General features: G+C 64.5%; 1 protein-coding gene across 5 annotated transcripts in view; it reads left to right on the forward strand.

Moving 5' to 3' along the window:
• The window catches only part of INPP5A (inositol polyphosphate-5-phosphatase A), a 158,930-nt gene that overhangs the window by 113,495 nt on the left and 32,025 nt on the right, over positions 1 to 13,410 (forward strand). For all 5 annotated transcript variants that reach the window (XM_046027579.1, XM_046027577.1, XM_046027578.1 and 2 more), the window contains 3 exons: positions 38 to 90; positions 1,640 to 1,759; positions 10,910 to 10,994. In XM_046027579.1, coding sequence (XP_045883535.1) covers positions 38 to 90; positions 1,640 to 1,759; positions 10,910 to 10,994 — 258 coding nt within the window. The remainder of the gene's footprint in view (positions 1 to 37; positions 91 to 1,639; positions 1,760 to 10,909; positions 10,995 to 13,410) is intronic.

Genomic DNA, 13,410 nt, shown 5'->3' on the forward strand with positions numbered 1-13,410 from the left:
TCAGCTGGCTTATTTGTGCAACCTGTCTGTTTTTCAGTGCAAGTGGTCGAGAAAAGGCTTCATTCGGACACGGTGGTGTGTCGCAGACTGGTACGTTTGTCGCGGTCCCCGTTGCCTCCTTCAGAAACTTCGGGACGCTTTCCCCGGCTTTGCGTGCCGCACCCGTGGTGTGACCGCAGGTCCCGTCACAGGCCACCCGCCCCTCTCCCGCCCGCTTTGCTTCCGGAGACTCGTGTGACACAGTGCCATCCCCTGGTCCCGAGTCCGGGGTCCCGCTGCAGGCCCAAAGCAGGCCCCAGAGCTCCCTCCCGTGGGCGCCGGTGTCCAAGTGCTGCGCAGGCCACGGTCAGCGGCCATGGCTCAGAGCACGGGGCAGGCCGACCTTCCGGCCCGGCCTGCCCGCGGCTGCTCTCTGTCCACAGCAGCCACGTGTCTGCTGCCGCAGTAGAATCTTCGGAAACCCCACACCTGTCTCCTCCTGGAAGCCCCCTGGGACCACGGGTCTTGAGGTCCGAGAGCCGCGTGTGTCCCATAAGCAGCTGTCGGCGGCCTTCTGTCAGCTGAGGGCACTTCCAGACGGGTGGGGGCTCTGCCAGATGTCCCGTTCCAGGCAGGCCCTCAGCCACCCCTGTGATTGGCACAGTGCCCTCCCTGGGGCCCTCAGGCGGCTCTCCCTGGGGCGGGGGCAGGGAGGGGGGACGGGGAGCCGCAGACTGTGACGGTCCAGCCAGTGCCCTTTGCCCTCGCTCACGCCCCACTGGCTGCCGCGGCACAGCGTGGGCACCGGCAGGGTGTCCTGGGGTCCCCGTGCGGGCGAGAGGATTTGCCTCCCCCGGCCGCCTGCCGCCCCGGGATATGGCTGTGAGCTCGGCACGTGCGTCTCACGGGGTCCTCGGCCCTGCGGTCCAGCACGTGACAGCCGTGGCGTACGTGTGGGCTGACCTCCCTCTGAGACCACACGTCTCCTGTGATGCCCGGGGTCTGCGTGCAGTGGGAGGGCTGAAGGCCGGAATCTGGCCTCACCGCGCATGTCCCCGCCACGGGGACTCTGCCACGGGGACTCCCTGCCACGGGGACTCCCTGCCGCGGGGTCTCCCTGGGGCCTTCTTGCCGCTGTGAGCCTGGGGGCTTCTCACATGGAAGGAACCGCGTCGTGTCCTTCCTGCGGGGTCACAGCCTCAGGGGAGTGGCCCACAGCTCCGTGCGGCACCGGCCACACTGCCCGCTGCCCGTGCCTGGGCTCTAGGCCCCGGCCCCTGCTGCCTCCTCCTCTTCCCTCCCCCCCATCCCCTTGTTTCTCCTCCCCACCCCCGTCTTTCTTCCCCCCTCCCTCCCTCTGCTTCCCTCTGCGTCCTGCTCTCACCCTTCCTGCTCCCTGCTGGTGGAGGAGAGTTGAAACAGCCCCTTCCCTGTTGGCCGGGTGCACTGAAAGACTGAGGTCACGTGGGTCCTGCTCTGACTAGGTAGGGGATGTGATCTGGGTGGACACGAAGCGGCCGAGGAGGACAGGGCTGGGCGCAGGGGGTGCTGCCCTCTGTGACCCTCGGGCCCAGACCCCAAGACGCCCGGGGGAGCTGGGCCACATCGGGTGCCCTGTGGCACCCACCCTTTGTCACCGTGTGTCATTCTGTCCCCACAGCGCCTTTGACTTGGTCAACATCCATCTTTTTCACGACGCTTCCAATCTGGTCGCCTGGGAGACGAGCCCCTCGGTGTACTCGGGGATCCGGCACAAGGCCCTGGGCTACGTGCTCGACAGGTAGGTGCTGCGCTGCCCTCCCGCCGCACCTCCTCCGAGGCCGGCAGTTCGGCCCTCTCAAGGCCCCAGCTGCCCGTGGGTTGTTTCCTGTTTGCCAGAGTACGAAACCTGCAGATGTTGCCCCAAATCCCGGCCCCAGTCCTGAGGCTTGAGCAGGCTCGGCCAGACAGACCCGGAGGCGGGGGGGGGCCTGCCTCCCTCCGTGTTGGGAAAGCGAGGCAGGCGTACGGAGGTGTCTGGAGCGCCCACGCTTTGGCCGAGGGCACGGGGACGCTGCTGCGTGTTCTGCTGGCTGCAGGCGGACCTTCCCATGGCGCCGCGTGGCTCAGGATCCCGAGTTTATGGGCCCGGAGGCCTTGCAGCCCACTGCCCTGGCTCCCGCAGGCCTGTCTCCGTTCCGTCCACTCCTCGTGCTCCCACTGGGCTGGACCCCACGTGGCCGGCCGCCCGCGCGTGCCCACACTGTGTTTCTGTGGTCTCGTTGCGACCGTGCTGGCGGTCAGGACTGGTGAGCACCTGGGAAGGGAAGGCAGCCCCTTGCCCTGCGACCAGCGGTGGGGGTTTTTTGGTCCTGGGCCAGCATCCCTCTTGGCTTGCTGAAGCTCAGCCTCACAGCCCAGGTCCTTGGGGCCCAGGTCCGTGGGGCCCGAGTCCGTGGGGCCCGAGTCCGTAGGGCTGTCCGGTTCTGCCTAGTCCTCAGGTCAGCCCTTCCCCTGCCAGCTTCCATGGCCCAAAGATGTCGGTGACCCTCTTGGCCTTGGGAGAGCTGTCACTGCTGGACCGGGTCTCCTCATCCCCAGCCTGCCGCCGGGGCATGGGCAGCTGAGTCCTGGCGCTGCATCACAGCAGGCCGGCCCGTGGCCACCCACGCGGGGCTCCCCCCCCGTCCTGTTCTCACCCACGCCCATCCTGGAGGGCCCCCAACGTGCAGGGCTCCGCAGCCCCACATCTGTGCGGGGGGAACACCAGCATTGGGCGGGCCCTGGCCAGCCATCTCCCGGAGGGGCCAGGAAGGCAGGGATGTGCGAGGGAGCAGCCTTCCGGGGAGGGCGTACCTCGGGAGAACCGTGGGCCGGCTCCCCAGCCTGAGCTGCTCTGATGGGTGCTGTGGGTGGGAGCCGGGACCCCTGTGTGGGCCTTCGGGCCAGCCGGACTCTGTGCGCCCGCCCGCCAGCACCTCCCGCAGAGTCGGGGGTCAGGACTGTCCCCCGAACGGTCTGGTCTGGGGGACCGCAGCCAGGCTGCCCGGGGCGTCGGCTGCTATGCGTGTCGTTGCCCCACACTGCTGCTCCTCGCGGCCTCCGGGAAAGCAGCCGTTGGGTCTCGGGGCACTTTTTTGCGACTGTGTGTTCCCATGAATTGCTTCTGTGCGGAGCTCAGCCCGCCGCAGAGCCGGACCTCCACGGAGCAGGGCCGGGCCGCCCCGCACAAAGGGCAGCTCTGTACGGGCGCTGAGTGACGGGCCATCCTTTCATCGGGGCGCCTAACCTTCTGGCAGCCACCAGCAGACTGCATTCTGCTCCGCTGCCCGGGAGGACAATGCCGCGCTGGCCCTGTGAATGGACTTTGCCACCAACGGTGTCCCATTCACGGCGTTGGGAACCCGAGGCAGCATTGTCCGCCGCGCTCCGGGGGGACGCGGGAGACAGCAAGGAGGCTCCTGCGAGGGGAGCCTGCCTGCTCCCGGATTCATCTCCCCGTGGTGTCAGACCCAGCCAGCGGTGGCCCAGCGGCATGGCACACCCGTCCCTGGATGGAGGCCCGGGGAAACCCGGAGGCACCAAGCACTATGGGGGCAACTTTCCTGTAAATCTGAGATTGTTCCAAAATGAAAACGTAGTGTACAGAAACCCAAGAGGCAAAGCGTTTGTCTGCAGCGTGCAGACTCCTGGGAAGCGTTTGCCCCCCCGGCGGTGCCGATTGTGAGGGCCACAGGGCGCCTTGCAGAGGACGTGGCCGCCGTGCTGACGCTGAGCCGGCCGGGCTCACCTGGACAGGACTCCTGGCTGAGACGTCAGCGTTAAGAAAGCACAGGCCGCGGGCCCTTTGGGTTCTGTACAAATAATAATCTTAACGTCTTTTGTGCAGTTCATGAATGTTTTACTCTTTGTGCGTGATTAACAAAGAGCGTCAGCCTGGGAGGCGGGTTGCACCAGGGCCCTGGGTGCCCCTGGGGACCTGTCCTCCCGCGGGAGGGCCTGCCCCCAGTGCCGACGGCTGCGCACGGTTGAGCACTCGGGGCGCGCTCTGTGGCCAAAACGGGGCGGGAGCTCGGAGCACCGTCCCTCCGCGCCACCAGCGCCACAGCTTCCTGACGGCTCCCCAAGCTTTGGGCCGTGAAATGGGATTTTTTTGCAGAAGTGACAGGTCCCTTCTGTGCCTCTGGAGCGTGGCCTGGCTCAATCCGACAAAACACTCTACGCTACAGCTGTGAAATCTTGGCATGAAGCGCCCCGTTGTCCCCCATTATTTTCTCAGAAGTACAGTCCATTGTCCTGGCGCTCAAGTTAATTTGATCAACATTGGGACATTTAACTTTTATGTCCGGGCAAAAGAGCTGTTTCATGCTCATTTTGGACATTCAAAGGAAATGATGGCCAGAAAAATAATGTTGCTCGGAACAATTGGGAGCAATTAGTTTCCCAGGGAGAGGCGATGTGATGCGGCCGCCGCACCGCTCCCCTTTGTGGCCTCCCGGGCGGCCATCAGTCAGCTGTCAGCTGCTCAAAGACCCTCCAACCTAAACGTTTCTCTTCAGGCCGTTCCCAGAGCTCGCCGGGCTGTTCAGCGGGCAGAAGAAAAGCCGCTGCGTCTCTAGGCAGAGGCGAGCACAGCGCTAAAGACTTGGGTCGTTCGGGACACTCCCTCCGCGTGGCCAGCCACAGAGCTGCTGCTCCAAGTGTCCGTGGGCTGCCGGACGTGCACATGTCCTCTGGGGTGTCCGAGGGCAACACTGTCGTGTGCATCTTGTGTGGCGAGGACTCGGGGGCAACACGGGCCCGTGTCCTCACCCCCGCTCAGCCTGCAGGCCCTGGGCCTCCAGCGTGTTCCCGGCACCAGGTGGGAGCGCGCTGTGAGGACGTGGGAAGCCCAGTTGCTGTCCCGACAACATGAGCTCATTTTTCCTTATGTCTCACGATGGACGGTGTCTGTGAAACAGCCTTTATTTCACTGAAAACAAGTTCAAGCGTCCAAAAAGTGTCCAGACTGTGTGCCCTGCAGTTGCTGGTCACGGCCATGTGTCCATGTTTATCTCGTGTGTCCTTCTGTTAGGACATAAAACGGCATCCTCGAGCTCATCCTTCTTTCCCGACTCTCGTGTCTGCCACCACCCCCGTCCCAGTGGCCTCCGTGGGCGGCCTTTGTCTGCGGCCCACGCAGGCCCATGCTCACAGGGTCGCGCCGTCACTCGTGGGAGCACGTCGTGGATGCCCCGTCACCGCGCGTTCCTGAGCATCCCTGCTGAGCGCCTCAGTCCACGGCGTCGACGTCTGGCCCGTCCCATCGCGTCTTGACCACCGACCGCTACTTTGTTGGCATCTGGCTGTTTTGTTTTGCTGACGGGACGACGTGGCGAGCTGTGGTCTGGCCACTCTGCACTCTGGACGGGCAGCCCGCCGGCGTCCTCGGCCTGGCCAGCGTCCAAGCTCACGCTGCTCCCGGGACCGTAGGTGGCGCGCGTCCCACATGTGTCCTGTGCCTGCTGGTCACGGAGGCTTGGAAGGTGCCCTCGGCTTTCCAGGAGATGAGCTCTCGTGTCTCCTGCCTGACGCTGGAGGAGCTTCTGTGACCGTGCGGCTCGTGGTGGCGTCGGAGCCGTCTGAGAGCGGCTCTCGGTGCAGAAAACACGTGCTTACTCCCCTCCTGCTGTCTGCGGGCCGAGGCCAGGCCTGGGGCCGGGAGCTGCCATCCTGGGCTGCCCCCCCCCCGCTTCCGCGGGAGGGCGGTGGGTGGCAGGAGCAGGGCCTTGGTCACTGGGAAGTCCCGGGCGCACAGCCCCGTCATGGCGCACGACAAGGACACGGAGGCCCAGGCGGGGACTCCCCCACGGACTCGAGTTGTCTTGTGTCCTCACGGTGCAAAGTGCCGTAGACCCGTGGCTCACACAGCACACGCTTGCTCCTCGCAGCGCAAGACCCCGTGCCGGCTCACCGGGTCCTGCTCAGAAGCCTCGGCCTGGCCGCTGTGTCCGCACGCGGCCAAGAGCACGCGGGGGGTCTGCCGCTGAGCACGCTGCCCCTCCGCACCCATCTCGCCTTCATCGCTCCCAGGGGCGTGTCAGGCCTGTGGCCAGCCACACGGGGGTTGGGGCCTTGACCTGAGAATCTGGGGACAGGGACACGCTCGGGGCTCAGCAGGGCCTCACGGCCTCCAGCTGCGAAGACAAGATGCAGGTGTTGGAAACGAGGCAGTGGTCTACAGCGGGGCCCGGGCAGACGGTGGACTTCGTGACTCCTGCCGTGGCGACGAGAGCTCTGCCCAGCCCGGGGCTGCCGGGTTCTGCTGCGGCCTCTCCAGCTAGGCCACGCCTGTGGCCGACGGTTTGCGCGCCGCCTGCCCCCAGCACCAACAGCGAAGCGCCCCCGAGCGAGGGACGCGCCAAGGTCCCAGCACACACTTCCCACCGCCCCAGGGGTGCCCGCCAGGCCTGCCACTGCCCCACTGCCAAGCCACACTGCTCCCACCTCGGGCGCCTCAGGAGTCACACCTTCTGTCACTAGGCCCGCGAGACGCCTGGCCCCGGGGAGTGCGTTGTGCACTGAGCACTCACAGCTGGCCGGTCAGTGGGCCATCACTCAGGCCCTCGGCGGCTGGTGGGGACGTTGCCTGACACCAGAGGGACAGTCAGGTGTCTGTCCTGCCCGACGCTGGCCCAGACCCTGCGAACAGATTGTTCCCTTGGTGCTCTCCTGAGATCCTTTCCCTGTCCCCGCTTCAGACGCATCATACACAAACCGTCCCCCGGCCCCCTGGTGCTGGCGGCTGTCGCGCGCGGTGACCGTCCGGCCCGCGCCCGCTTGTTTCCGAGCCACGCCAGGTTCCCGGGGGCGACGAGCAGCCTGTGCGCTCCTGTGCTGTCCGTGCTGCGGTGGCCAAGCCCAAGGCCAAGGCCACCAGCCGGGAACGCCGGAGTGTCCGACTCCGCTCAGGGAACAACTCGTCCTCAAGACACGAGTGCACGGCCCCTTCCTGACGCATGTCAGCGTGCCTCGTCCCGTGATGAAGTCGCCTGTCAAAGCAGAACGAGACTCTGTTTTCAAGGCCTAAAAAATGGATTTTTATGGCTTTTCTTGTAATTCTCTTTTTGAATTAGGCACAGGATATTGATGTGGGCCACTTTTTAATCATAATAGCGTCTGACAAGGTAATTCATTTTAAAACAACTTTTTTCTCCTGGTCCAAACGGCACTATATTGAAATGAGCCGTGAGTGCCGTGAGGGCCGCGGGCCCGGCACTCAGGTGATTGCCTCGGCCGTGACAGCCTCTCCGTCTCGCCAGCTCCGCGGACGGCGCTCATTATTAATGAGCACAGGCCATTACATCAAGAGGAGCAGAGCATGGAAATGTGATAAAATTTAGGTTTTTAATGATAGTATTACAAGAATCTGGCCCTGCTGACCGATTCCCTGTAGTCGACGTGGCTCCCTCGGGGCCAGGGCAGACGCGGCTGTGGGCATCCCGAGCGCCGTGCGGGCAGGAAGGGCCCGCCATCCGGGAGAGCCTGCGGCAGCGAGCGTTCCTCTCGCTGCACGCCTGGGAGCTTTGCAGAGTCTATTCAGCCCGATACCGTCTGATGACCCGATAGTTGTTTGCTTCCGTGGCCCCATCCCACAGCGCCACTGGCTGCGTCCCTCTGCTGCCGTCCGGCCCGTCAGGCCGGGACCGGTGAGGACATGGGCGGCCCATGGCCTGTGTGTGCAAGAGCCCGGGCTCTCTGCGGTCCCGCGAACACCCTCTCGCTGGTGCTGTCTCCCTCTCGCTGGAACCCCAGGCTCGGACCTGACCTGTGGTTCCCGTCGTCCCTCTGTCTGTGGGCAGTTCCCTCTCCCACCACGGCCTCCATGTGTCCCGGAGACCCGGAACGACCCGGCAAATCCAGTGGCTTCACCCACCTTCTGAATATTCATTGGTCCCAGAAAACGTGAGGTGCTTGCCTTGTTCCAGCCCGGGGCTTGACGGGGACATCCCGCAAATCGCACAGGACAGACGGCATTTCTTAAGATGGAGATTTTATGAGACGGTGTGGGCTCAGCACACGGGAGTTGACGGGCGCGTGTTCACTCTCTTTCCCACCCTGATTCGTCTCCGAGAGCTGTGGGGACGGAGGAAGAATCCTCGGTAGGAAACAGACTCTGCACGTACGAGCCATGTGTACACACGCCCACACGTGCAACACTTACGCCGGACGTGCACGCACACCCACACGCGGCACACCCACGTCTCCTGCGTCACGTTTCTGCGTCACACGTCATCTCAAGCTCCGTGCTCCTGTCCCAGGAGGAACACGTGTGCAGAGAGTGGGGTCAGGAGTGTGACCCGGGAGCTGCCCCCGGGAGCGCCACCGCTCGGTGCTTCTTGGCGGACAGAAGCTGACACACCGTCAGAAACGCAGATTCTCCGACACGCAGAGGGAGCAGCACAAGCCGGAATGTGCTTTGGTTTGGTTTTTCTCAAAAAAGTAAAAATCAAAAAAAGAAAGAAAACAGAAATGCGTCTGCGAGACACGAGGCCGTGGACGCTGGTGGGGAGGCAGGGGCGCGGCCCCCGGGGGTCCAGACGCCATGCCGACGTTCTGCTTACCACGTGCTCGCCTGCCCCCAGCGACCGGCCCGCGCTGGGGGTCAGCAGTGGATGAGCGTTAGGAAACCGCCCCCGGCACAGCTGTCCCGACCTCGGAGACCCCTTGGCCCGGACGGCACCCACCCGGCCTTTGTGTGTCCAGGCCTTGGTGGAATGAAGCACAAGGAGCCACCCTGGCCAGGTCAGGAAGCCCGGCCGGGAGTGGGCTACGGGGGAGGGGAGCGGCGTGGAGGGAGCAACGGGGTCCTGAGACGGGGCAGGGCAGGCCAGATCGCTGGAGCAGCTGTTTGCCGAGGTGACCCTGTGCCTCCTCTGGGAGCCCCTGGGGACAGGTGCCCTTGGGGGCAACAGGTGTGACCTCAGAAAACAGAAATCAGTCCCCGTGAAAAGCTGTGAATGATGCTGGTTTGGGTGCTTAAAATCATGTGACTAAACCCCAACGGTTGTATTCTGTCCCTGTGACCCGGTCCTGGAGGGCCTGCTGGTACAGCACCAGGACCGTGTGAAGGCCCCGAGTTCTCAGGGCGGAGGCCGCCTCCCGTGCTGCGGGGGCATCTGTGCACCCGACCTGCACCCTGTGCCCGTGAGGCCAGGGAGCGGGAGGCCCGTGCTCAATTGTCCTGATGGGACGCTCGGAGACCTTTCCAGGTGCCCTACGCTCGTTCTCTGAAGAGTTTTTTCTTCTGAAGCTGTTTAATGGCAGAAGCAGCTTCCATCCCTTCAGGACAGGAGAGGGGGCGAACTTCCTGCCCAGGCCCAGAGTCCACACGGGACCGGGTGGAGGGCCGACCCTGGGCTGGGGCGGCAGGCGCCCCACCAGCACCCCTGACGCTGTCTTTCTTTTTTTAAAAGATTTTATTTATTTGACAGAGGCACAGCGAGAGGGAACACAAGCAGGGGGAGTGGGAGAGGGAGAAGCAGGCTCCCCACCGAGCAGAGAGCCCGATGTGGGGCTCGATCCCAGGATGCTCGGATCATGACCTGAGCAGGAGGCAGAGGCTTTAACCCACTGAGCCCCCCAGACGCCCCCATATTTCTGAACAGTGTTTCCTCGGTGGAAAGTTTATGACAAGTAAAGGAAATTGCTGCTTGCAGTCACCGGTGATCTGTTAAACACGCCTTTCCTTCCCAAATCCACGTATGAGTTGAAAGTTTTTCCAATTAAGAAGAAAAATAGGGTATTTGTGGACTGTGACTCGATGACACAGTGATTAAAGTAGGAGAGAAATGTGAAAACAGCTGAGACGTCCTTGAAGGAATCGTCCTCAGGACGGGTGTCCCTGTGGAGAGTCTCGCCGCCTGCCAGCCTGCGGGGTCGGTGTCAGTCTGCACAGGAGAAGCGCAGGGCCTCGAAAGGCTGTGTGACTGGGGGGATTTTGTGCTTCGTGAACCGACAGGGAAGAGGATGGAACGTGGGACACACGGAGCGCTCAGCCGGCCTCCGGGAAGACCGACACCTGGAGACTCTCAGCGTCACACCGCGATTCCGGCAGGCGGGAGGCGGCCGGGGGCTCTGCCGGGAAGGTGGGAATGGAGCAGTGTCCCCGACCGTCCCCCTGCTCCGAGCACGCGCTCTGCTCCGCGGGGGTCTCTTCCGCGTTCTGCCGTCTGGTGGGAGGAACCAGCGTTTGGCTTTGCCGCCAGAGGCAGACGGTGGTCATTAATGGCCTGGGTAAGGCTGGAGCGGGTGGAGGGAGCCGTCTTCGTGCCACGCCGTGAGCAGGGAGGTGACAGGAGGAGGCGGCTGTGAGCAGGGAGGTGACAGGAGGAGGCGGCTGTGAGCAGGGAGGTGACAGAAGGAGGTGGCTGGGTGGCGCGGAGGCTGTCACACGTCGTGTGTGGGAGTGTCAGTCCGAGAGTAGGGACAGGACCGGGGTCGATTGAAAAAAGGTGGAAAAGATATTTCCAGTGCCTCCCTTACCTCGCGCCTCAGGGTGCTTTTGTGCCTCGGCAGCGTGGAAACGGGCCAATACCTGAACGCGTCAGAGCCGGTGCAGTCGTCCGTCCTGCTGGGAGGGGTCGTGGAAGCGCCAGGCCGAGGCCCGGCCAGGAGTCCTGCCCCTGCGTCCCCACCCAGCGCCCCCGCAAGTGCCCCCAGCCCGGCCCTCGATCTCTACGCGCGCAGGCTGCACATCCCACCAGACGCGGTTCCCACGCTGCACAGGCCCACGGGGCAGGACACGCGGTGGCTCGTGCACGTCCGTGTGGAGAGGGCCGCGTGTTCTGGTGGGCGTGCGTCGTGGTCACTGCCGCTCGGGAGCGCGTGGAAGGTGCGTGCATGGGACGTGTGGCAGACGGAGGCTGATCGCCTGGTGTGACCGTAACGTTGTCTCCTTCTCTCCTCCCAGAATCATCGACCAGCGATTTGAGAAAGTGTCCTACTTTGTGTTTGGTGATTTCAACTTCCGGCTGGACTCCAAGTCCGTGGTGGAGGTAGGCGCCTGCCCCGCCTCGTCGGGAGCCCGCGGTCAGGCTCCTCACGGGCAGGATGAGCCCTGCCGTTCTCGCTGCTGGTATTTAAGGCAAACGTTCCTCATAAGGAGGTTTTCGAGTTGAGAGGGGCCGTTACCGGAACTAGAAAGGGACAGAGTCCTGCCGACCCCGCAGTGCTCAGGTGGTCATTGCCAACGACGTGCTGTCCTGTCCCGCTGTGACGGTTCTGTTGTCTGCTGTTGAAAAGCGGACAGGCCGGTGGGAGACGTGGCCGGAAGGGCTGCTCCCTCGGCTTCCTTGCTGCAAGTGCAGGATTCGTGGATGTCCCTCGGTGCCTGGGGCGTGGAGGCCGTGTGTCTCCTGGGTGCACCCACGGGCCCCTGGCCGGATGCGCCACTAAGAACAGGTACAGACAGAAGGCCTCGGCCCTGCACTGCCCCAGCCGTGGGACCTCAGATCATCACCTCCGAAGCCGGGGAGGGGGGCCTGGGGCTCTGGCTCGGGGCTGAGGGTCCACCGTGTGCCCAGTGCCAGCTGCAGTCCAGGGGAGTCCGCCCAGACCCTGCCAGCAGGCCTGCACGGGGAGGCCGGCAGCCCACGGCAGGTGCACAGCACACCCCGATGGAGACACGGGGGCTGTTCAAGCGTTCGCCTTCTGGTCAGGATCCGGGGGCGCAGACCCTACTGCGCGTCCGTCGTCCGTCCTCTGCAGAAGTTGTTCCTGGAAGTCAGAGGGGACAGGCTGTCCGTCGTTCTAGCTCCCTGTGGGCCACAGAGATGAGGGTGTGGGAGTCCTCTCGCGGTGCAGCTGATCCGATGGCACCCGCTGGGCACACTCAGGCGCACTTGGGTGCTGGCAGACCGGTGCTGTGGGCGGGGCTGCCCGCCAGGACGGGCCAGTGAGTGCCACCGGGACTCTGAAGTCCTGCTCGCGGTGCTGCTCGTCTCCCCCCGTGGGGGGTGGAGAGCAAGTCCGTCAGGGCCCAGGCCCTCCAGCGAGCCCGGGAGCTCGTCAGTCTCGTGGAAACGTGCCCCCTTTTCTGATGCTGTGAGGGCCCCGGGGTCCTTCCCCAAGGGCCGCCAGCCGCGTTAATTTCAGGCCACTGGGGGTGGAAAAGCCGCACTTTTGTGAGATCGTGACCCTCCCCGCAGGGGTCCTTCCTGACGGGTGCTCAGGACAGCGAGCCCGCAGGGCAGACAGCCCTTCCTCGCCCCTCCGGCCTAACCCAGCAGACTGTGTGCTCGGGGAAGCCGGAGGACAGTCGAACGTGGCCTTTTCTTCCCTGTGGAACAGAGACCCCAGCAGGGGGCTTCTGCTCCTGGCGGCCAGGGCTGCCCTGGGGGTGCGTGGCGCACGGTGGAGGGCGGGAGCGGGTGCCTCCCGCCCGGGAACCACACCTGCCCGCCCCCGGGCTGAGACCTGTGGAGCTGGGCTCCTCCTCGGACGGCTGAGGGCTGGCAGCGCTCAAAGGGTTGACAAAGGACGCCGCGGGCCGTTTGTCACGTAACATGGCCCTCAGGCTCACGGTGCCTTCGCGGATGCCTCTCCCCTGCTCCGTGGCCTTCAGCGGCTCGGCCTGTGTCCCGCAACAAGGGGCTCCTGCGCATGGGGGTCCCAGCAGGCAGAAGGGCCTGTGGCAAACCGGGGCGGGTTCTCCTCACGGCTGACGTGCTTCTGCAGGTCCCTGAGGAGCTTCAAGAGTCCTCGAGCTGCCGTAGCCCGGACGGTTCCGGGCTCCATGAGCGTCAGTATCTGAAGGGCCAGCAGGTCCAAAAGTCTGTCCACGTCCTCCTCCCTCTCCTGCAGGAAAGCGGAGGAGGGTCTTGGTTCTGATGATTTTCCCGTCAGAGTTTACGGATCCAGAGAAGGAGTGACTGAAATGCTCAGACTGTCAGACGAAGTGGAACAGCACGCACCTGCCTGCTCCTCCCCGAGCCCGGCCCCCATCTCCCGTCAGCCCGACTGGCCCTGGCCCAGCAGCTCGGGGTCCTGGCCGCACCCCCCACCCCAGGGCCGTCGGTCGCACCCCACCGCCAGCCAGGGGGCGAGGGGACGCGGGGAGGTCAGGCTGAGCCTGTCCGGGGCTCAGATGGTGAGAAGCTGCGTTCCCACAGCGCCCACCCCTCCCCACCCCCATGCATCCGTGTGACGTCAGGCACCGAGTACGGTTTTAAGTCCCTGGAAAGATGGTAACTGTCTTCTGTCGGTGTGGTCCCTCCGTTGAGGTCAAGTAGTAAATGCAGTCCCGGTGCACCTCTCTTAAACATTGCCAGGTGTCCCTCCAGGTCTCTGCTGACTGCCCTGCTGGGAGGCCCCGCGGTGGCGGTGCTGGGGAGGCACGGGACCGTCGGTGGCTGGAGGTCCCAGGAACCCGAGGCCCGAGCCACAGCAGGCCGAGGGCGGGGTCACCCAGGG

Source organism: Meles meles, chromosome 13 (genome assembly GCF_922984935.1).
Source record: "Meles meles chromosome 13, mMelMel3.1 paternal haplotype, whole genome shotgun sequence".
Taxonomy (NCBI): Eukaryota; Metazoa; Chordata; class Mammalia; order Carnivora; family Mustelidae; genus Meles; species Meles meles.